Source organism: Culex pipiens, chromosome 1 (genome assembly GCF_016801865.2).
Source record: "Culex pipiens pallens isolate TS chromosome 1, TS_CPP_V2, whole genome shotgun sequence".
NCBI lineage: Eukaryota > Metazoa > Arthropoda > Insecta > Diptera > Culicidae > Culex > Culex pipiens.
Genome location: NC_068937.1, coordinates 14,380,652 through 14,405,750, shown reverse-complemented (window position 1 = coordinate 14,405,750; position 25,099 = coordinate 14,380,652). Strand labels below are relative to the sequence as shown.

Below are 25,099 nucleotides of genomic sequence, written 5' to 3'. Positions count from 1 at the left end.
TGACCAAAATTACCAAAATTACCAAAATTACCAAAATTACCAAAATTACCAAAATTACCAAAATTACCAAAATGATCAAAATGATCAAAATGAACAAAATGACCGAAATGTTGAAAATGAACAAAATGACCGAAATGACCAAATGACCAAATGACCAAAATGACCAAATTTATCGAAATGTTAAAAATGAACAAAATGACCGAAATGACCAAAATGAACAAAATGACCAAAATGATCAAAATGACCGAAATGACCAAAATGACCAAAATGAACAAAATGATCAAAATGATCAAAATGATCAAAATGATCAAAATGACCAAAATTACTAAAATTACCAAAATGACCAAAATGTTCAAAATGACCAAAATGAACAAAATTACCGAAATGACCAAAATGAACAAAATGACCGAAATTACCAAAATGACCAAAATGTTCAAAATGACCAAAATGAACAAAATGACCGAAATGACCAAAATGACCAGAATTACAAAAATTACCAAAATGAACGAAACGACCAAAATGACCAAAATGACCCAAATGACCAAAACGACCAAAATGACCGAAATGACCAAAACGACCAAAATTACCGAAATGACCGAAATGACCAAAACGACTAAAATGACCAAAATGACGGAAATGGCCAAAATTACCAAAATTACCGAAATGTTGAAAATGAACAAAATGACCGAAATTACCGAAATGACCAAAATTACCAAAATTACCAAAATTACCAAAGTGACCAAAATTACCAAAATTACCAAAGTGACAAAATTACCAAAATTACCGAAATGACCAAAACGACCGAAAGGACCAAAATGACCAAAATGATCAAAATGACCAAAACGACTAAAATGACCAAAATTACCAAAATTACCAAAAACCAAAATTACCAAAATTACCAATATTACCAAAATGATCAAAATGACCAAAATGATCAAAATGACCAACACGACTAAAATGACCAAAATGACCAAAATGATCAAAATGACCAAAATGACCGACATGACCAAAATGACCGAAATGACCAGAACGACCGAAATGACCAAAACGACCAAAATGACCAAAATGACCAAAATGATCAAAATGACCGAAACGACCAAAATGACCAAAATGACCAAAGTTACCGAAATGACCGAAACGACCAAAATGACCAAAATTACCAAAATTACCGAAATTACCGAAATGACCAAAACGACCAAAATGACCAAGATGAACAAAATGACCAAAATGACCAAAATGACCGAAATGACCAAAATGACCGAAATGACCAAAATGACCAAAATGATCAAAATGACCAAAACTGAAGTTTCCCGCAGTGGAATACCTCCTTCACAAGATATTTGTCTATTTATTTTTTCATGGTCCAAATTGGATCCCAAAATTCTCAACTGTCAAACCAAGTTCAACATCCGCTTGTCTGTGAAGCTTATCTCATTCTGGAAAAAGGTGCGAGCAAAATGGATCAAGCTTAAAACACATTCTACAACGCACAAGCATTACACGAAGGGAGGCGAAGTTCAAGTTCTTCCAAATTTGGTACCCCAGGTAACGCCAGAACCAAGCAGTGAAGAAGGTGAGGTGTATAAACAAAGTGCGGAAGCCCTACTGTGCGGAGGAGAGGCCGCCGCTCAGGTAAAATGACGTTAATTATACCCTAAAATTAAACAACGCAAAGGGAGAGAGAGACGGAAAGAAGCTCCGAAATCCACTTGAAATAGGCAAGATCTCCAAGGTTTTGTTGGGCAATCTGGACGGACTCGAAGGTCAAGTGAATAATGGGGAATCCGATGGTTTTCGGTAGAAAGCTAGTTTCGGTTCAGAATCATTTGGGAAATCCTATTTTTAGCGTATCTAAATGCTCTGGGCGAGGTACCTGAGGGTGTTCATTCAGGTGTGCTTCGAAACGAAATAATGATTAGTCATTGCGCTTACATTAGATATACATGAACGGGGGTAATGGTCATTCCATAAAAGGTGATGTTTCTGATGATTACACTTTTTGTTTCTGAGTGGATTAAACGGTGAATTATTTGATTGAAGCATGAAAAGGATTTCAAACAAAAGTTGATAATCTTTTATCGAAAAATACTCATAAAAACATAAAAAAATATGGCTGGAAACTTAAAAATCGTAAAATTTTAGGTGAGGAGAGAACAATCGAAGAAGTTCTTCTCTTTGCGTGCAACGCCATCTAGTGGTGATCACTCGTAACTCGCTTGGGGTTAGAGCTGTCAACGCTTGGACATCACTTAATGTCAGCGTACTTTGGTTTGGGAGTAGAAATCGTTGAGCAATGTATCAAGTAAATACCACAGACAAACAGACGTTAAAGTGGAACATTTCTACCAAAAAATCATCTATCAGTGCCATGTAGTTGTGAGCAAGCGATTTATTTCTTGATAGTTCATACATCTTTATAGAACTGTCAATCTCATGTTGTGGTGAATTCAGAATTTCCGTGGTGAGTTTCTAAAAAATATTCAAATTGACCGAAACGAAACGAAACTATTGGCACTACGCCCCCCGGGGCATGGCCTTCCTCTAACGTGGGATTTCTGCTCCAGCGCCTCTGACGAGACAGGAGAAACCGGGACCGACGTTTTACTTCACCATCCGATAGAAGCTCAGTGGATAAGGCGGGAATCGAACCCGCGTCTCAAATTGACCGTTAAAATGTATATTGACGGATTTGAAACGAGATTTTCGTGTATTTGAGCTAAAATAATGTCTGTTGTCTGTGTTGCATTGGTCACCATTCGCAGCACACCTGAAAAAATGCGACATTCTTCGCACCATGATTCATTCGGCAAACCACCTTCCTCCACAACTCGCGCTAATCTGCCGTAAACGCAACATTTCACCACGTTCCACCGTGATGCATTTCCGGAGACACGAATTTACGACCTTATTCAGCACGACACGACGAATCAATCTTTCCAGTCCCCTCGCACATCAGTTTTCTCAGCGCTGAATGAAAGTCCCTTCACCTCTTTTTTTCGAGGACGTTCACAATTTTTTCGCGGACGGAGATTTTCCGCTTCCAGATATTCCCTTCGTTGAAGTCTTTTGTTTGTCCCATCCTCCTCAACCCTCCCGGAGCAGATCGGCGATGACAGAAAAAAATCTGTGAGGTTATAATTGTGGGAAAATTTCACGGTTTTTTGAACCCCCGCCCGAAAACGCACCTGTGAAGCGATTTTTTTTTTTTGTATGAAAAATCAAAAGGGCGTATCAACCACTTGGAAGGTCGAGCGGCTATTAAAGGTGGGTTCCATTCTTTGTTGTAGCAGATCGTTATCGCTCGAGGTTAGAGACATTCTGGAGAGAGAGAAAGAGTCGCAGTGGTTCATCCGGCCATTCCGGACCTGCATGCCGAGAATTGTAAGTAGTTTTCGAATTAAGGAGGTGGAGAAAAGGAGTGGAATCTTGTTCTTTTTTACAAATCTCAGAAATATTAAACTTTCATATCTGGTAGTCTGTGGACGAAATGTCAAAACAACCAAGGCAAATGCATGTCAAGGTAAGTCACAAATTTGTTTTTTTTGTATTTCAATATCGATTGAAATCTCAAAGTTTCGTTGATCTTTTTCTCAACTCTTTGAAATATCACACTTTTACATCTGTTAATCTGTGGTAGAACTGTCAAAACAAGTAAGACAAAAACGTTTCAAGGTGACCACAATTTGTTTTTTCAATTTGGATAGAAATTTGGTATTTTTTGTGATTGTTACTTTCTTTGTAAAATATTGATACATCATATCTGTTAGTCTGTGGTCGAACTGTCAAGACCATCAAAATATTTTTTTTATTAGTTTTTGCTTCAATTTGAATAGAAACATAGGGTTTTTGGTGATCGTTAGTTTTTAACTCTTTAAAAATTTTGATGTTTCATATTTGTTATCTGTTAGTCTGTGCTCTAACTGTCAAAAAAAGACAAAGCAAATGCACTTTAAGGTGAGACAATTTTTTTTTTATTTCACTATTAATTGAAATTTAAAGGTTTTGTTGATCTTGGTTTCAACACTTTGAAATATCATAGTTTTACATCTGTTAGTCTGTGGTAAAACTGTCAAAACAACTAAGACAAATACGTTGAAAGGTGACCACAACTAGGTTTTTTTTTTAATTTAGATTGAAATTTGTTTTTTTTGTGATTGTTATATTATATAATATTGATGTTTCATATCTGTTATCTGTTAGTCTGTGCTTGAACTGTCAAAACCACCAAAATAAAATTTGGTAATTTGTTTTTGCTTCAATTTGGATTGAAATTTGGTGGTTTTGGTGATCGTTAGTTTTCAACTCTTTGAAAAATATTGATGTTTCCTATCTGTTATCTGTTAGTCTGTGGTCGAACTGTCAAAACAACCAAGGGTAATGCATTGTAAGGTGAGCCACAAATGTGTTTTTTTTATTTTAATATCAATTGGAATCTCAAAGCTATGTTGATCTTGGTTTCAACTCTTTTAAAAATCACAGTTTTACATCTGTTAGTCTGTGGTAGAACTGACGAAAACGACTAAAACAAATACATTTAAAGCTGACCACAATTTGTTTTTTCTTCAAGGTGGATTGATATTTAGTCGTTTTGGAGATCTTATTATTTTTATATTTTTTTAAGATATTGATGTTTAATATCTGTTATCTGTTAGTCTGTGGTCGAACTGTCAAAACCACCAAAATAAATATTTTCAAGGTTACAATTAGTTTGTTATACGATTGAAATATCGGGATTCCAATGACCATTGATTTTCAACTCTCGAATAAAATGATGTTTCATATCTGATAGTCTGTGGTCGAGCTGTCAAAACAACCAAGGCAAATACATTTATAGGTGACAACTATTAGATTTTTCCTACAAAAATCGATTAAAATCCCATGTTTTCGATCAGAATTTCGTGTTCAAACATCCACCTCCCTCCTACAAGCCTCCTAGTTGAGAGTTTAGCCAAGAAATGCCTTCTTGGAACGGCGGTCACATATAAATTCATGCCGGCAGACGCTGAATCTCCAAAGTCGTCGACGACAACCACCGGAGAGTCATCAGAAACATGCGGCCGTGGCGCGTGATTCAACTCTCCGGCGAAACTGGTTTCGTTGCTGCAGGTTGCGGTCACCTGAAGAAGGGGTTTGAGACGAGACGAGTAGGTTCTTTGTTCAGGTAACCCGCCGATCAACTCCACACAAGGCAGAGAGTTGAGGCTCTGGAATTGCTGCAGCTGACGAGCGGGTTTGGGGTGCACTCTGGGTTGGGATGCTCATATTTTCGCCGCAATGTCACAGACAATTAGATTTGAGCGTTTTGACGACCTTCGCTGGTGTCACTGCCATCTAGTGGCGAAAACTCGAAACTCAATTTTCAATTTTATTAAAATTTGATTGAATCTTCGAGTGGTTGATCATCCCTAGCTCCGGCAAGAGTTATGATAATCGCCCTCTAGCCTTAGGCACAAATCTCTCACATTTTTTTAACGTTGTGAAATTCTTGCGTTCTTCACAAGGGACTCAAGTTGAGTTGCTTAGCTGTCTTCCTACGGAGAGGGGTTAAGCCACCGATTGAGCCCAGCTGGACTCACTTGTAACACACAGTGGTCGGTGAATCAGTTATTCCGTTTCATTGAGGGATGGTCCACAGACAAGTGGAGATTATTCTCAAAATTTACTCGAAAATTATTGATTTAACGATTTCTGTGACGTTTCCAACTCAAATCTGATTAAACGAAATTTAGTGTGTAGAGAATTCGAATTCTTTCAAATGACGGAGGCGCCAAATTGTCGATTGCGGTGAGTTGCGAAACTACTCACTATTTAAATCAAAATTTGAAATGACCGTTATTTTCGATCATGAAAAAAAAACAAGTCTCAAATCCATTTGTCTGTGCCAAGCCCTGCGGGCTAGTAACTGGTACTAGACGCCCCATAATTGCACATGTAGTCGGGTTTGGAACGGAATATGGATGAAGGCGAATTCTTAAACCTACTGATTAGAGCGCGCTCGCGCACCTGAGATCTTGGGTTTGCGCAATTGTTGCGGTATTTTGCTGTTTATTTTTTTGTTTGTAGACTGCAGGGCCGATTTAAGATCGGGGTCAACGCAAGGTACCTGGCAATTTGGATTGTAAATTGAGTGTCCTATATTGGGGGGGAGCGAGCAGGATTTACTGTTGGTCGTACTATTTTGAAGTTTTTTTTTTTTTGCAGAAAGTATACAAGGATTTTGACAAAACTATTAAAGAAGAAGTGCTCTCAAGTTCTTGTACTGCCATCTAGTGGTGAGCACTTGTAACTTGTGTTAAAAAAGGTATATTCCTTTTAAACATTAAAGATTAAAGATAAGTAATTTGAATCTGAAGTGAGGAGAAAACAATCGAAGACCTAGCTCTTAAGTGCTCGCACTGCCATCTTGTGGTGAGTACTTAAAACTCATGCTATAAAACATATTTCATATATTAATGTGTTTCGAAGTAGAGAATTGGCTTGAATCTGAAGTGAGGAGAGAACAATCGAAGAATTGGCACTTAGGTGCATGCACTGCCATCTAGTGGCGAGCACTTGAAGTTCTTGTTTTAAAAAAATATCTTTATAGACAAGTTATTTGAAATCGATAATCTACACTCAACCCCCGGTGGTTGGTCACTTTTTCGTTTGACACTTTTTTAGTTTGTACCCCGTTGGTTGGTCAAAGTCAAACTAAAAAGTGACGAACTGTCACTTTTTACACGGCGTTCACGCACACTATCAAAACAAACGTTCTGTAGTGTGTGTGGACTCCGTGTAAATGGGGTGTCAAACTAAAAAGTGACCCCGTTCGTTTGACAACAGTTGGTGTCAAACCAACGGGGTTTGAGTGTATTTGAATCTGAAGTGAGGAGTGAACAATCGAAGAATTAGCTCTCAATTGCTTACACTGCCATCTAGTGGTGAGTACTTGTAACTTTTGCAAAGCAAAACTAAGAGTCATCCAATCCAATTTTCATCACACAATACTAAACATTTCCCACGCCCAACCAACGGTCAGTAGCTGCATGACTTTTTATGCCTTCAATTCCAGGAAAATATTTTAACCGCTTCTCGTTTTTTGTTTTGTTCACTCTGTGAACTTCCAAACTGCAACAAGTGCAATCCATCTTCACCCACCGCGCTCATTTCTTCTGGTCAAATTTCAAACAAGCTGTCTCTCTTTCCAAGAGCTTAAGGTGGCGCGCGAGGTCAGCACTTTTTTCTTATTTTAGTTTATTTTTCCACCACAAGTCCCGCTCCATCTGGTGGTGGGAAAATGACATTTGGCGCTGAACTTGACTTTTAATGACTCTTTTTGTGCTGCAGCGGCAACAGTTTTCACTTGCCAGAGATGGAACCCAGGAAAAGGAAAATCATGCGCGCGCGCTTCGCGCGTAATTGAAAAATACTTTTGTGGGAATTTCCTTGAACAATAAAAGATGGGAGGCATATCTGGACCGCGGGTGATTAACACTCTCGGTGCGCACTTTAAAATGATATAAAAGAAGGCAGTTGCGGCTTAACCTTTTCGGTCACAGATAAGCGAAAGTGGGAAAGTCGTTTAAATTTGAGGTGAGGAGAGAACAATCGAAGAGGAAGCTCTTAACTGTTTATACTGCCATCCATTGGTAAGAACTTGTGACTTATACTTTTGAAACGAGCTTTAGTTGGCTGTAGCTGTCTAAATCTGGATCGATAATTTGAACCTCAATGGGAAGAGAACAATCGAAGTGCTACCTCTTAATTGCTCGGACTGCCATCTAGTGGCGAGCACTTATAAATCTCACTTTAAAAACAATATTTGGGGAACCTTTCCATTGCTCATAATTTTGTTTGAAATTTTTATTCTGTTTAAAAAAAATCATCGTCGATGAGACATTTAAAATTGGGATGAGAAAAGAACAACAAAAGTGTTATCTTAAAACTGCTTGATCTGCCATCTGGTGGCGGGTACTCGCAATTCATGCTTGAAAAACCTATTTTTGAATTTAAAAAATATTATTCATAAGTTGTGAATCTGAGATAAGAAAAAAAACAATACAAGTGTTATTTCTTAAATGAGTCTACTGCCATCTGGTGGCGAATACTTGCAATTCATACTTTAGAAACGTAATTTTGTTTAAACAAAATTAAGAATCGATGAGACATTTAAAATTTAGATGAGAAGAGAACAATAAAAGTGTTATCTTTAAACTACTTGAACTGCCTTCTAGTGGTGGGTACTGGCAATCATATTAAAAAAAGCTATTTTGTTCGCATTTTTACTATCGATGAGACATTTTCAATTGAAATTAGAAGAGAACAATAAAAGTGTTATTTTTCAACAGCTCATACTGCCATCTAGTGGCGAATGCTCGAAATTAAAAAAAGGGATATAAAAAAAATATTCATGGGATGTTTGAGTTAAATTGATGTGAGAAGAGAACAATAAAGTCTGTTATAGTCGCCATCTGGTGGCAAGCACTCGCATTCCGTACTTTCAATACGTATTTTTGTTTACATTTTTCACTATGCATAAGCTGTTTGAATCTGAGATTGGAAGAGAACAATAAAAGAGAAATCTCTTAACTACTTCTACTGCCATCTAGTGGCGAGTACTTGTAACTGATGCTCTGAAAACGTATTTTTGGTTAAAGTTTTCTTTAATAATGAGTCAACTGATACTTGAAGTGAGAAGAGAACAATAAAAAGTGTGTCTCTTAACTGCTTGCACTGCCATCTAGTTGCGAGCACTCGCAACTCAATTTTTTTCAAAAAATTGTCTAACGATTCATCAGACAATTACCGTTACGTCTGCAAAGTCTGTGCCCTCAACATTGTAAGTGTTCAGACTCCCCCTTCCCCATGGGAATCCGCAGCGTTCCGTTTCGCTTCTTGCAACAATGTGCCTTTGTCAAACGGTGGTGGTGCGGGTGACAGGTGGTCCAGATGAAGTGATTATAATTGGTACACATTTAGCCATTGTCTTACCGGGTTGACCCCTGAGGACCGTTGCTACAACGGTCTCAACTCCTTTACCTGGGGTTAATTATCGAGTTTAGAACTTTTTGTGGTAACGTACCTGTAACGAGAGGAAGGAGAAACAAGACCATAAATCATCACACTAATAACTACACGCTAAATTGGAACAAAACTACAAGTTTTCAACTCCGGGCGCGCGATAACGATCTGTCCAAATTTGTTTGCTGATAATAACTCGGTAATACAAGGGGCAAAACTTGTTGTTTACACGTGCCAAACAGCGGTGCACGTGTTTCGCGGCAACCTATTCCTAAGTTGGAAGAAGGAAGTGCATTTCCTTTCGACGGGATAAGTTTTAAGCTCTCGTGGAGGAGGAAACTAATTTTATTGCAGGGATGTGACTGGCATTACGTACCTGTGGTGGATAGAACTGTGGCAGGTATGGTTTGTTTGTTGAAAGTAGAATGAATGCCAAGCGTGAAAAGTTGAAGTACCCAATTTTGGCTGAGGTAGAGAAAGTTTGAGGTTAATTTCAATTTTGCTATCAACCGGATCGTTATCGTTATCTAAATTGAATGAGAAGCAACCGAAGTGAAGCCTTTAACTTTTATGAGGTGAGGAGAGAACAATCGAATAGTCAACTCTTCACTATTTGATCTGCCATCCAGTGGTGAGTACGTAAAACTTTAGGAAGTCTGTCAAACTTCGGCGATTTTTTTGTTCCGATAACTCATTAATTCTTGGAAATAACAGCTTCACTCTTATGAGGAGAGAACAATAGAAAAGTTTAAATCTTAAATGTTATCTCTGCCATCTAGTGGCGAGCACTTGCAACTTTTGAAAATTTGTCAAACGGCCGCAAATTTGCTGAGTTAAAATCGCGGTATTCATAGAAAATTCATGAGAAGTGAACAATAGAGAAATTGTCTCTTCACTGTTTTTTCTGCCATCTAGTGGCGAGCACTTGCAACTCTTGGAAGTATGACAAACGACTATAAATTTGCTGATTTTAACTCGTCAAACTCACCAAACATTTAGGAGAAGAGAACAACAGATAACAATCGTCTACACTGTTTGCTCTGCCATCTAGTGACGAGTACTTGCAACTCTTGAAAAAAAATTCAAACGTCCATGAGTTTGCTGTTTTGAACTCGTAAACTTACGTAACATTTATGTGAAAAGAACAATCAAATATTTATTTTTCACTGTTTTCTTCGCCATCTAGTGGCGAGCACTAGCAACTCTTGAAAATTTGTCAAACATCCATAAATTTGCTGTTTGAACTCGTGAAACTCATCGAATATTTATTGATAGAGATCAATCAAATAGTCAACTCTAGACTGTTTTCACTGCCATCTAGTGGCGAGCACTAGCAACTCTTGAAAATTTGTCAAACATCCATAAATTTGCTGTTTTGAACTCGTGAAACTTACTGAAGATTCAGGAGAAGAGAACAATTAAGTAGTCAACTCTTAACTGTTATCACTGCCATCTAGTGGCGAGCACTTGCAACTCTGAAAATTCGTCCCCGTCCGCAAGTCTGCTTAAGTGAACTCACTAAATCAACAAAATTTTGAAGTGATGCTAACAACAGAGAAATCGTCTTTTCACTGTTTGTTCTGCCATCTGGTGGCGAGTACTTGCAACTTTTGATTTTTCAAACGTCCATGAGTTTGCTGTTTTGAACTATTGAAACTTACTTAAGACTAACGAGAAGAGAACAATCAAGTAGTCAACTCTTGACCGTTTTCTCTGCCATCTAGTGGTGAGCACTTGTGCAAGTCTTGAAAATGTGTCAACGTCCGCGAATGTGCTGAAGTAAACTCGTGAAATCAACAAAAAAATGTGAAGAGAACAATAGAGGCTTTTCACTGTTTGCTCTGTCATCTATTGGCGAGCACTTGCATTTCTTAAAAATATATCAAACTTCCGCAAATTTGCTGAGGTGAACTTGCGAATTTCACCAAAAAATCATGTTAAGAGAACAATAGGGAATTGATCTCTTCGCTGATTTCTCTGCCATTTAGTAGCGAGCACTTGCAACTCTTGAAAGTATGTCAAACGTCCATGTTTTCGCTGTTTTGAGCTCGTGAAACTCAAAGAAAATTTATGGGAAGAGAAATATCACAGGGTCAACTCTTGAAAGTTTTCTCTGCCATCTAGTGGCAAGCACTTGCAACTCTTGAAAAAATTGTCAAGCGTCTGCGGATCTGCTGATGTAACCTCGTGAAATCAACGAAAAAATATAAGAAAAAACAATAGAGAAGTTGTCTCTTCAATGTTTGCTCGGCCATCTAGTGGCGAGCACTTGCATTTTTTAAAAATAAATCAAACTTCCGCGAATTTGCTGCTAATTTCACCAAAAAAACATGTTAAGAGCACAATAGAGAAGTGATTTCTTCACTGATTTCTCTGCCATCTGCCATCGAGTACTTGTAACACTTGAAAGTATGGTAAACGTCCATGTATTTGCTGTTTTGAACTCGTGGAAAATTTTTGGGAAGAGAAATAGCACGGGTCAACTCTTGACAGTTTTCTCTGCCATCTAGTGGCGAGCACTTGCAACTCTTGAAAAAATTGTCAAACGTCTGCACAATGAACCAAATCTGGAGTTTTTTCAAAGGTCCAATAAACCATATTTTTTAGTTTTTGCTTTTTGGGTGTTTTTTAATACCCCTGACTCAAGGCGGTTTCAAAAACACCCAAAAAGCAAAAAAACTGGAAATTTGGTTTATTGGACCTTTTCAAAAAAAAACTCCAGAAATATTTATGAGAAGAAAACAGTAGAGAAGTCACTGTTTGCTTACTGTTTGCTCTGCCATCTAGTGGCGAGCAATTTGCATTTCATGAAAATTATCAAACTTTCGCAAATTTGCTGAGGGCAGCTTGCGAATTTCACCTAAAATTCATTAGAAGAGAACAATAGAAAAGTTATATCTTCACTGGTGTTCCCGCCATCTAGTGGCGAACAACTCTGAATAATTTGACAGCTACGACCGCCATTATGGCAAAATACCACAGACGCACAGACCGAAAAAATCATTTCAACAAATTGATCTCGCAAAAAGGGAAGCAACCAATCGGGGCACCGATGAAATGCCTTTTCAAAGCTGGTTTTCATTTGAAAAACAAAACAAAACCGCTTAAACCGAACCGGAAATTACTGTCACTTTCGATGCAATTAGAGCGAGAGGGAGAGAACTCGAATATTTTAAGTGAAACGGCAGAGGGTGCAAGCGAAAAAAAGAGACCAATTTCAAAGGGACGGACGAACGCTTTTTTTTGTTTTGATCGGGAAATTTCTTCGTTTTTTTTCTTTGCGCTTAAGGGTCCATTAACCACTTAGAAAAGGTACACTGCCGTCGCGGGTTAAGGTTCCACACGATGAAAAACAACAGCTGCTGCGGAGCAGCATTTGAGATCTTTGTAGCTGTGTTTTTTTGAAATTTTTGCAGCGTTTGTGTATTTTAATAGGCTTCGATCTTGGAAAAAAAGATCGGGTCATAACCTCACTTATTGGGAATGTGCAGCATAAGGTGAAAATATGACGTTTCCAGAAAGAAAGAGCGGGAGGCACAAATCGATACTTTCGATGACCTTCTTCTTAGTTGGTGGTGGGAGCTCGAAAATTGTGGGGAGAAAGAAAATAGCCAATTTATCCGAAGACACACAAACACACACAAGAAATAAGGTAATAATCGAGGTGAATGATGATGGAGAGAGGGAGAGAAAGAGTGCCGATTGAATGGGTTGAAGAAGAGAGAATAGAAGGAAGTTACAAATGAGCTATAACCACAACAACAATCACAATACTTTGGCGAGGAGAGAAACCTGATTTTGGGATGAAAGAGGTGAAGAGTTGCAGCGAGAAGAATGTGATGTTAAGGAGACTTCCCTTACTATTTTCGTAAAAAAATGCCTTTTAAAACCTGTAATTGAACGTCAAAGTGCTGATATGCCAACATTAAATGCTCGCTGGAATTTCATGTTTTACCCTAGTAGAAATGTAATTACTAAGTTTTAAAAAAATGTACAAAATGTAGCAAAAAAAAGTTACATTAAACAACAAACAAGTTATTGGCATTTCTGGCTTGTGCAAAAAGATTTGGTAGGTCTAAAATAGGAACATTTAGATCGAAAATAGGTTTAACAAGGTGAAACCTTTTTTCGCCTTATTTCTTTTACTGAGTGACTCCTAATGAAAAAACTTTAAAAAAATGTGACAGAATACAGACATATTCGATCATTTTTTTACAAATCCTTGGCTTAGATTTGAAATATCTCAAAATTTATTTTTTAGACCTCGGATAAGTCCAAAATTGGTACAGATGCCGAAAATGGTTTTGATCGGCTAAAAAACAAAATTTATCCTTTTTTCAAGAGACATAATGCGTAAGTGAAAATAAGGTGCACGTATGTCACAAAAAAGATACAACTAGGTCATAAATAGGTACAGATGCGTCGAAAATGGTAATCAATATTGGATAAAAATCGGTTCAGACATTCTTTTGATACGTTGGAAATTGATTCTGGTCGGCAAAATTCAACCTTATTCATCCTATTTTTGACAATTAAAAATGTGGTGGATCAAAATGAGGTACAGTTATGTAAAAAAGGTACCAGTAGGTCAAATATAGGTACATATGGGTCGAAAATAGGTACAAATGGGTCGAAAATTGCGTTTTATTAGGTACAAATAGATCTAGAAGCGTGCAAAACTACACAAAAATTGAACTGAAGATCTTGAGGTCACAAAAAGCCCCAAAACTTCGCCAAACGAGTCTTGTTCGGGACTTTACATCGCTTTTCAGGTCGTTTCTCGACTCATCACCAAAAGCGCCATAAAACGAGTGTGTTCCGCAGTCAAGCCCCCTAATATCTCCAAGCCAAGATCTTCACGAGCCTTCTCTAGTCTTCGGTTAGTGATTCTGGGCTCGATAAACTTTGGTGGTAGTAAAACGTTTAGATTCCTTTTGTTTCTTCGAGCGCTGCTTAAAAAGGCTCTCTGTATGAGTGAACGGCCACATGGAAGGGAGGGCCTCCCTCGAAAAAACCGGTTCCACCGGAGTGATGATCATCGGCCACATCACACCAGCGTTATTACCTTCTCTCCTTAACTCAACACGCACACACCGAGGCTTCGCTCCAGGTCGAGCCTCGTGTGTAGCTGCATTCTAGTCTTGCTTTACCTTTGCGTGTATTTTTTTCACGATTCAACACCTTAACATTGGTGAGGTTGTAGTGGTTCCCTGCCTTTGTCGCTGGTTTTATTTTTATTTATTTTGCTTGACTGACTGCAGTTCTTGCAGGAGTTGTTGTGAGGCGGATTTTGCCGTTTTTTTGCGTATGGTAAATTTACGAGGGTTGCACTTTTCCATTAAACACAGCTGTCTGAAAGGTGTTTTCGGAATCGCCCACCCTTTATTTAGTGTTTTTTTAGATTTCAATCTCAACTTGCGATTACCCGAATTTCGATTATCCGAAGGTTTGTATGGGACTTCGGATAATCGAATCATGACCAATATTTTTTTTCGTATTTTTATTTTCTTACTTTTAACATCAAATTTGAGTTCTGCGACCCCATTTTAGTCAAATTTGAATATTTGATTGCCTTTTAAATTAAAAAAATGCATTTTTTCAATATTTCAGCACCGCCATTTTAGGCGCCATTTTGGATTTAAAAATTTCAAATTAATTTAGAGTAGTTTTTGGGTCGTACTTAAGTTCGACAATCAAAAATTGATCAACGAAAAAATATTTTTATCGTGATTCGATTATCCGAAGATTCGCTTATCCGAAGTAAAATTTTTCCGAAGGCCTTCGGATAATTGAGTCTAGACTGTACCAAAATTTCGTTCAAACGAAAATAAAAGAAATAAATAAATTTTAAACCAAAACAAAACAAATTTTAAACCAAAAATAAACAAAATATTAAAACATAACAAAGCAAAAATAAGTATTTAAAAACTTGTCTTCCAGCGTTTTTTTTTTGTTTGGTTTTAAAAATTGTTTTTTTATTCATTTAAAATAAATATTTTTGTTTGCCGCTGTACTATACAATAGCTATTTTTTTTACTATAGTCTTATTTCATTTAATAATTTATAATTTTTCAGCTGTTTATGAAATCAATTTACTATTAAAAATAAATTTATTTATTATATTCATTAATTATATAACATTCAACTATACATTTTTAAACACAACTTTCACAACAATAATGCAAAAATAAACCGGAGCGTTTGGTACGGTATATCCACGCATCCACGCAAAGTTGAATTTTCGAAGGTTGAAAATTAGGTTGGTTGAATATTATCTTTTTTTTTGTGTAATATTACTCAAAAAATGTGTAAAAATGTGAACCTGATGAATTAATATTCATCAAAAACTGATGAAAATTCATCATTTCCAGAAGTAAAATTATTTTATTTTCACTCAAAATCTATCATCATTTCCAGATGAATATTACCTTATTTTTTCTGTGTAAATTTTATGCTACATTTTAGGTCGTTATGTTGGCACCCTGATTTAAGGTGTTAATTTAACCTAATTTCGCTTAAAAAATTATAGAGGCAAAATTCATCAATTATGTATAAAATTTCCTAACAACATTTTTTTTAATTGTCTTTTCTTTTAAAAATGGTTTGTTCTCTTAAAATTTGTTTCTGTGTTCACACAAAATTATGCTTTGTTTGTCCATATTTGGCTTCTGTCATTTTCGAGCTCCTTCATTCAAAGTAATTCGAAAATTCCTATGATTCCATTTCTTTTCTCAAATTTGGTTCATATACCAAAGGTATAATTTTCGGACAAAATTTTCCTTTAAATTTTCTCATCTTCTGGTTTGTAAAATTGGTTGAAAATGATAAATTTTTGCATATTTAAAAGTTTTGACAAAATTAGGTGAAATTTATAAAAAATGGTATCCTTGAATTAACGTGTAAAGAAATGACAGATACACGCTGATATGATACAGAACAAGATGTGGGTAACATAAGATTTGTTTCGTGTAACATAACTAGCTAACCTTTTTTTTATATTATGAAAACATGGTTAATTGTTCGTAAAACTGTGTCACCAACTAATAACCACATTCAGCGGCACGAAACTGTCAACCGCTGCCCCCAAAAGTACACACACTTAATTTTAAAAACTAACCTTTCAGATCAACAATCTTGCGCGCTGTAAGTTACACACTGCCGTGACAAAGGCTCACTTCTAGACTTTTTGTTCTACCCACTTTCGTCCCCCCTTTCCCCAACATTGTGTACGCGACAACCATCCCGCGGAAAAGGGCTTCGTGTCGGCGAATAAAGTTAAGGGTGCAGGCCGAGCTTCTCGAGAAATTGAGCCACTAATAACCATCAAGCTTCTTTTTTTTCGTGCACTTCATGTCGTATGCAAATTTAACCTGCCCCTGTAATTACCCTCCGCAAGAAGATGAAAATAGGTTAATTTTTAAGGCGCTCACCAAAACGAAGCAAAAACAAAGCGCCTTCCACACGAAGGAAGAAATTGTTCCCCACATCCGGTTATTCAATTTGGCCGATTTAGCAGAGGATGTAAACCATTAACTTGAAATCACTATGATTGCAACGCCACCGGGCGGCGTTGAAATTGCGATAAATTTCCATACAAAACGAACCGGCGCGTCGCCGCCTAGTGGCGAAATTGCTAAACCCCCGAAAGTAGGCAGAAAACGAAAGAACAGCGCAGCGCAATTCCGAAACGTCTTGAAAGGTATAATTTGCACACTTTGTTGTTGCCTCTTTTTTTTTTTGTTTTGGTCGGAAAAGGTATGATAAATAACTGGCCCCCCAAAAAGTTGCCAACCTCAAAAGTGGGTTCGGAACCAGGCGTTTGAGGTTATGTTGTGTAAGGAAGAGGGTGGTAATAACGCTGTGCTGCATAATGCATACATGCTGGGGCCAAATTGGTACAAGTACACAATCCACTTGGGTGTTTTGCACGGTTTGCTGAGCCGCCGGGATTGAGGTTAGGAAAGGTTCTTCGAAACGTCAAAGTGCCATAATGGCGCTCACTGTAGCTGTCAAAGTAGCTATAATAGCGATTTAAAAATCAAAAACAACTCATTTGTAGCAACAAAAACAATCACGCTAAACGAACCTTGCATGTTTTGACAGAAGTGTCTTCATCACAGACGCGCAAAACAAAGCACTGCTGTCAACGTTTCGAGCGGGAAACATTTTTACCCACATTTGCGTACGACACAGATTGCTCCACTTTCTAAAAAGTCATGGCATGTTCTTCTAAGAAATATTCCAAAACATGCACTCGAGTGCCATAAATTTCTGCACTCCCAGAAGAAAGCTAAAGCAAAAACGGAAAACATATCGTTGTCACCTCTTGGGCTGAGATATTAAGGGACCAAATAGCAATCCCATTAGGCATATGGGTTTTTCCGAAGATTTTTTTTCTTGTTATGTTCGGGCTTGCACCCGAAATTGGACACCCTTTCCTTACGTTACTGACTGGATGTGGATGTCGTAGCCCAGAACAAATCGAATCATCTTCCCATTATGCAGACACGCCAGAAGTCGGAATGGAGAGAGAGACTGATATTTTTTCCGGGATGCATGTCTGTTTACTTTCACCCAGCATAGTTTTGCGACCCTTTTGTTGGCGTCGACTTCCCACTCCCGGATTCTAGGTTACACGAACATGTTTTTTCTGTTTTTCATCAATTTTCGAGCAAAACTTGCTTAACTAATGAAAACGAGGTTTATAGCAGTCGCCATTATGGCAAATTTGACAGGTGACAGTAACTGTTGGGGACGCCATAATTTTATGATTTTTTTTATTTTTAATTTTTGTAATTTTTATACATTTTAAAATTTTGTAAATTTTGTAATTTTTTTGAATTTTCTAAATTTTGTAAATTTTGTCAATTTTGTCATTTTTGTCATTTTTTTCAATTTTGTCAATTTTGTAAATTTATTGTAAATATGTCATTTTTGTCAATTTTGTCAATTTTGTCAATTTTGTCAATTTTGTCAATTTTGTCAATTTTGTCAATTTTGTCAATTTTGTCAATTTTGTCAATTTTGTCAATTTTGTCAATTTTGTCAATTTTGTCAATTTTGTCAGTTTTGTCAATTTTGTCAATTTTGTCAATTTTGTCAATTTTGTCAATTTTGTCAATTTTGTCAATTTTGTCAATTTTGTCAATTTTTTTCAATTTTGTCAATTTTGTCAATTTTGTCAATTTTGTCAATTTTGTCAATTTTGTCAATTTTGTCAATTTTGTCAATTTTGTCAATTTTGTCAATTTTGTCAATTTTGTCAATTTTGTCAATTTTGTCAATTTTGTCAATTTTGTCAATTTTGTCAATTTTGTCAATTTTTTCAATTTTGTCAATTTTGTCAATTTTGTCAATTTTGTCAATTTTGTAAATTTTGTCAATTTTGTAAATTTTGTCATTTTTTTCATTTTTTTCAATTTTGTCAATTTTGTCAATTTTGTCAATTTTGTCAATTTTGTCAATTTTGTCAATTTTGTCAATTTTGTCAATTTTGTCAATTTTGTCAATTTTGTCAATTTTGTCAATTTTGTCAATTTTGTCAATTTTGTCAATTTTGTCAATTTTGTCAATTTTGTCAATTTTGTCAATTTTGTCAATTTTGTCAATTTTGTCAATTTTGTCAATTTTGTCAATTTTGTCAATTTTGTAAATTTTGACAATTTTGTCAATTTTGTCAATTTTGTCAATTTTGTAAATTTTGTCAATTTTGTCAATTTTTTCAATTTTTTAATTTTTTTCAATTTTGTCAATTTTGTCAATTTTGTCAATTTTGTCAATTTTGTTAATTTTGCCAATTTTGTAAATTTTGACAATTTTGACAATTTTGTCAATTACGGCAATTTTGTCAATTTTGTCTATTTTGTCAATTTTGTCAATTTTGTCAATTTTGTCAATTTTGTCAATTTTGTCAATTTTGTCAATTTTGTCAATTTTGTCAATTTTGTCAATTTTGTCAATTTTGTCAATTTTGCCTATTTTGTCAATTTTGTCAATTTTGTCAATTTTGTCAATTTTGTCAATTTTGTCAATTTTGTCAATTTTGTCAATTTTGTCATTTTTTTCATTTTTTTCAATTTTGTCAATTTTGTCAATTTTGTCATTTTTGTCAATTTTGACAATTTTGTCAATTTTTGTCAATTTTTTTCAATTTGTGTCAATTTTTGTCAATTTTTATCAATTTTTGTCAATTTTTATCAATTTTTGTAAATTTTTGTCATTTTTTGCCAATTTTGTCAATTTTATCTATTTTGTCAATTCTGTCAATTTGGTCAATTTTGTCAGTTTTGTCAGTTTTGTCAATTTTGTCAATTTTGCCAATTTTGCCAATTTTGCCAATTTTGCCAATTTTGTCAGTTTTGGCAATTTTGTGTTTGTTTTTTGGTTTTCTAGTTAACACAGACTTAAACTTTAAAATTTGCCATAATTATAGCAAATCTGACAGTTGCGTCAGTCGACGCCGTCCACCATTATGGCAAATCTGACAGTTGCCTTCAACTATTGTTTTCAAGTGCTTTGGGCCGCAAAATTCAGTGACAGTAATTTGAACCAGTTGTCAATACTTGAACAACAAGAATATGCTTTCTTCAAGTCTTTTTTCCAGAATCTGTCTTTTTTGTGGGGTCGCCCTCACATGTTTCAAAAGGCAAAACAACACATGACATGATGCCATCTCATAAATGTATGTCTCTTCCACTTCTTCCTACCTTTTTTTCGAGAAGGAGGAGGAGGAGGAGGAGGAACTCTCTCTTCTCCAGGATGAAACAAAGCAGATGGCATTCCTCACACACAAGTGGGCATGATTTATACTTTGTTTTATGAAATGTTGCATCTCTCCGTAGAGGTGCACCCGGAGTCTGTTCAGAAAAGCTATGTTCGGGGCTTAGAATGAGAGTCTCGTCCTCAGTTATTGATGGCATAAACCGAAGATCTCTTCCAGATCTGAAAATACCCGGACAAATATTGCCAACGTGGCCAACAATTACCCCAGTCGTCGTCCATTTTGGCCTTTGTAACGACACTCAGTCGAGTCAAATCGAGAAAGGCCTTCCGAAATGAAACTTTAAATGGCCCACCACCACCACCAGTTGCTGCACAGCCTCGGCGGTTGATTGATTGGTCGTCTGTACGTACACACATGGTTGGTCTGACGAGCCGGTCCAAGGTGAGCCACTTTCCATGGAGCGATTCAACGAAAAGACCGGCTGTTCGGTTCAGAGACTCCATTGGTTCAGGAAAGTTGGGAAGACAGATTCAATCGTTATCTTTTCAAATTTAGAAGTTGGGCCCATGCAGCAAAACTCGAGTTTAAACTCACAACTCACATTTTTCATTTGAGCGTGTAACAGCTTTGACAGTTCTGAGTAGTTTTGTTCCAAACTAGGAAATGACTCATTTTTACTCAATCGCGAAAAAACAAAACAATCCATCAAACGCGTGAACTAACCTGCAAAAACCGACGGGATTCCACCGAGCAGCGCCACTATCGCTGCGAACGCCAATCCCGCTGATAACCGGGCCGCACCCATTAGGGATCGAGGTCGTCTGCCGGTTCTACGCATTATCACTGCTCTCGTTGAGTTACTACTGCTGTTGCAACTATCACCGCTTCTTCTTCCCCTTCCAGTAACTGTCGTACCCCGCACTTCCCCCTCTTCCAACATGGCCGCCGGATGTCCTAGTCGTTCGTGAGCTTCCATTTCCGAGAACCCTATTGCACACTTTCTTCCTGGCGATGATTCACTGCCATATTTGATTCGGCTTTGCCAATTAGAACCCAACTTCAACTAACCTCAACGCGACAAATGTGACACTACTGCCTTCTTATCGGCACCTTGGGTACTTATCTGGCTACCCGAACTTGGGGTAGATAACACTGAATCAACAACAAACCGCACCACACTTACAGCGAAATTATTGTGCGCGGGTACAGCAAGGTAAACAGCGACTAGAACTCTTCTTTTTTTTCGTGATCACACTTTGTTTCGAGAGCCTTTTCCTCACAACGGGCACTCCAATTGCAGCTCGTTGATGTTTTAGTAGTGCTTATCTGTGGAAAAGAAAAAAAAGAGGTAGAGATAAAAATGATGGTCTACTTGAGAAAAGATTGCTACATCTAGTTATCAGTGCAAATAGAACTTATCTCTTGGAGAGCACACTTTGGGAAGGCCTCCTTTAAACTAATTTAATTCATTTTGGGTAACCTTGTGGATGGTTTTCGATAAAAAATGGGTCTGGATCGGATTGCACAATTTGTTTTCAGAATATTCGCATCATAATATATTGCACAAATGAATTTAAATGATTTATTTTTAAAATTCAAAATTTAAATTCAAATTCACTGTAAAAAGTTAAAATTCTAGAAAATGTTTATGCTCAAATCACTAGCATTAAAAACATAATTTTAGAAATGTTCATTTTTTTACATTTTAGAAACTTAAATTATTAGAATAGAAAAATTTTAGAATTGAAGAATATAAGAATTTAAGAATTTCTGAACTTTAAAACTTTAGAAAATGTTTGTGCTCAAATCGCTAATATTAAAAACTTTATTCTAAAAATTTTAATGTTTTAAAAATTTAAGAAACTTAGATTTTCGAATAGAAAAATTTAATAATTTAAGAATATTAGAGTTTAAGAATCTTAGAAAATTATTTTTTTAGAATAGAAAAATTGAGGAATTGAATAATATTAGAACGAAAGCATCTCAGAATTTTAGAAATTTAACATTTTCGAATTCGAGAATCTTAGAATTTTATTTAATATGAAAATTGTAGAATTTGGTAACCCTAGATTTTAAATTTCATAATTTAAAAATTTCAGAATTTGTGAATTTTTGTCGACAGTATATTAGTATCATAGACCGATTTATTAAGAAAAAATCCAAAGTTTAAATTCAAAACTGTAAAAAGTTAAGATTTTAGGAAATGTTCATGCTCAAATCGCACAAATTTAAAGAAATATTTCATAGATTTTGAAATTTTTAGGAAGCTTAGATTTCCAGAATTGAAAATGTTCAGCATTTAAGAATTATTCAGAATTTAAGAAACAAAGAATATACGAATTGAGAATTTATAGCATTTGATAAACATATAGTTTTGAAATTTGATAGTTCATAATTCGAGAATCTTAGAATTTGTGTTTTATTTCAAAATTGTAGAATTTTATAGCCCCTAAGTTTTAATTTTCATAATGTAAAAATTCAAGAAGGCGTGAATGTTTGATTTTAAGGATTTTAGAATTTATGGAATTGAAATACAGGAATTTCAAAATTTGAGGATTTCTGAATTTTAACTCTTTGGAATTAAATTTTAGAATTTTATTTATTAAATATTTCAGAATTTGAGAATATAGAGTTTTGAAATATAAGGAAAAAATCAAAACTCTAAGGCTAAAATCGTACAAAATTGCATGTTCTTTAAAAAAAGAATTTGGAATTCTAATTTAAGAACTGGTTAGAATTAAGAATCTTAGAATTTTAAGGATAATAGAATTGACAAACATTAGAATTTTGGAATTCAGGTTTTCAGAAAATTAAATTTCATATTAAAAAAAATGGGAATCTAAAAAATTAACTCAAAACTGTCAACAATATTTTTTATGAAATTAAGTTTTTAGAAAATTTTCAATAATTAAAAATATAAAAAATAAAAATGTAATTTTAGAAATTATGATTTTATGAATTGGAGAATTTAATTGAATTTTAATGTGTTAGAATTTTATAGTTCTAGAAATTATGCATATTTTTTCATAGAATTTTAAAACTGTAGGATTTTTGATTTCAGAATTAATAATTTATAAATGTTCATATATATTTCGGAAGTTAAAAATACATAATTATAACATTATAATGAGAATCATAAAAAAGTAAACTAAAAACTGGAAAAAATAAAACAATCTGAACCGTACTATTTTTTATACTTCAAAAAACAAAATAATCCAAATATTTCTAAATATAAAACAAATAGAAATTAAGAAATTCCGATTTTTTTAATACAAGCATTTTAGATTTTTTTTAAGAATTTCATAATCTCATAAATTTAGAATCACAGAAACTTGGCATTTTAGAGTTTTACAATCTAAGATTTTTTTTATTGTAAAATTTTGGAATCCTAGATTTTTTGTTTTAGAGTTTAAAATTTTTAGATTTCGTACATTTTAGAATTTTTTAATTTCAGGATATTGAGTTTAAAATTTTCAGAATTCTATAATTTATATTTTTTATAGAATTTAATAATTATTCATGTATGGAATTTATGATTCGGATTCGGATTGATCTAATAACTCAACGAGAATTCAAAGATATAAGAATATAATTATTCAAGAAATTGATAATTTAAGAATTTTAAAATGTATGAATTTCAGAAAAGAAGACTTTAATAATTCAAGAATTTAGGAGTGTACAAATTTTATAATCTTTTTCATTAATATTTTTTTAAGCAAAGATTTTTATTTATGTAGTTTTTTTTTCTTTAAATTTGAAATTTCAAAAAGCGAAAAAAAACCTAAGGTTGAAGATCGTAGAATTTGAAATAAGAAATTGAAAAAAACATCCATCTTAAAAAATATGATTAAAAATCGAAGTGGAGTTTAGATAGAATGGAAACGAAGTCATAAGGTTGAAAACATACTTTTGGCAAAATTTACATTTTTTACTAAGAAAGAATATAAAGCCCAACGGCAAAAGAGCAGATCTATGCAAAATCTATGTTTTTCAGGATATAAAACAAACTGCAAGCATTTTCAAAATATTTTTTTTATATCTTTTGTAAGAATTTAATGTTTTGAATGTTTTTGTTCTCAAACAAATTTTACTACAAAATAACAAAAGGTAAAAAAATACTGGAAAAGTAAAATCGTAAAAATTCATAAGTTTTCTAGAAAATATTCAACGTAAATAGGTAGTTTTCAACATAAATGTCACGTTTTATGCTTTCTAAGTCAATCTTCCCTACTCAATAGGTAAACACATCTAAAATTCAACCTTCAGTAACAAATTTTAACGTCCAGTTTTTACTGCCCTCGTCGGCAACCGTTTTACAGCGGTTTACAATTTCAGCAAACGTTAGCGATAAACATAACCAAATAGGTACCACCACAAACCAGTAGCCGCGGGAGTGCGCGCCCCCTTGCCCAGACCAAACAAGCATTAAAAACCACACGAAAAACCTAGTCACTACTTTGCAACACTGTTGTTGATGTTGTTGTTCTGTTGTTTAGTACACCACTGGAACCACCACCATTTCGATACTTTATTGTATATTTTTTATTTAAATTTTTACCTTTTTCCTTCTCCAATACACACGTTTCGAACCGATTCTCTTGTTGTGTTTGATCTTTTTTTTTCACTTCTTCTCCGATTACTTCTTACATTCTCTTCTCCATTCTTCACTCGTATTTTTTTATGTTTTACTGGTTTCTCACGGTTTACATCTGCTCCGTCTTCGTCATCTCTGTGCGTGCGGTGTAGTAGTGCCGAGAAGCGCGCGCCTTAACCAAACACACACCTGTAGGATTCACCACTCTGGAAGCTTTTTCTTCGCTTCGCCTTATTGGCCTTCTTTTTATTTTAACGAAGCGATATAAAATATGGAGAATTTGAAGTGAACACGCACACCGTATTTTTTCGCTTTTCCTTTTAATTTGTCACCGACAATTTTTTTAAATGCTTTCGTATTACACACTGTTACAAATTCGATTCACGTGCAGGAATTCATTCCGCCGAAATTCCTCAACGGAAATTGTATCCTTCGCCTGACCCGACCCAATCTAGCAGGCCGATCGTACACGATACACAACAACAAAAAACTACATTCTCCAGGCTACCGATCTTCGCGCGTATTGGTCATAGCCTACTGCCGCTCACTCACACGATCGCGCTCGCTCTCAGCCCTTTCCCGAACTAGATCGCGCTCAAGGTGTGCTGCGATCAATCTCCAGGAAACCTCAGTGTGTGGTAGTATTCTTGTGAATGAAACCACCACTACCAGGTTAGCGCGCGCGAGTGTGTATGCGTTAATAACGGTACTACACACACAGGAAGGGGACGACACACGACGAGCAACGGCTACCGAACGCGACGACGGTCAAAACACAACTG

At 35.4% G+C, this 25,099-nt stretch overlaps 1 protein-coding gene across 5 annotated transcripts in view; it reads right to left on the bottom strand.

Moving 5' to 3' along the window:
* LOC120425317 (protein sidekick) overlaps nt 1-25,099 on the bottom strand; it is a 157,473-nt gene extending 132,374 nt beyond the window's left edge. For 4 of the 5 annotated variants that reach the window (XM_039589792.2, XM_039589793.2, XM_039589794.2 and 1 more), the window contains exons 1-2: nt 24,282-25,098; nt 20,447-21,049 (exon numbers count right to left, since the gene is read on the bottom strand). In XM_039589792.2, the coding sequence (XP_039445726.1) occupies nt 20,447-20,699 (253 nt within the window). In that variant the 5' untranslated portion in view covers nt 20,700-21,049; nt 24,282-25,098. Of the gene's footprint in view, nt 1-20,446; nt 21,050-24,281 lie in introns of all 5 variants that reach the window. The other variant, XM_039589789.2, reaches the window with a different exon arrangement.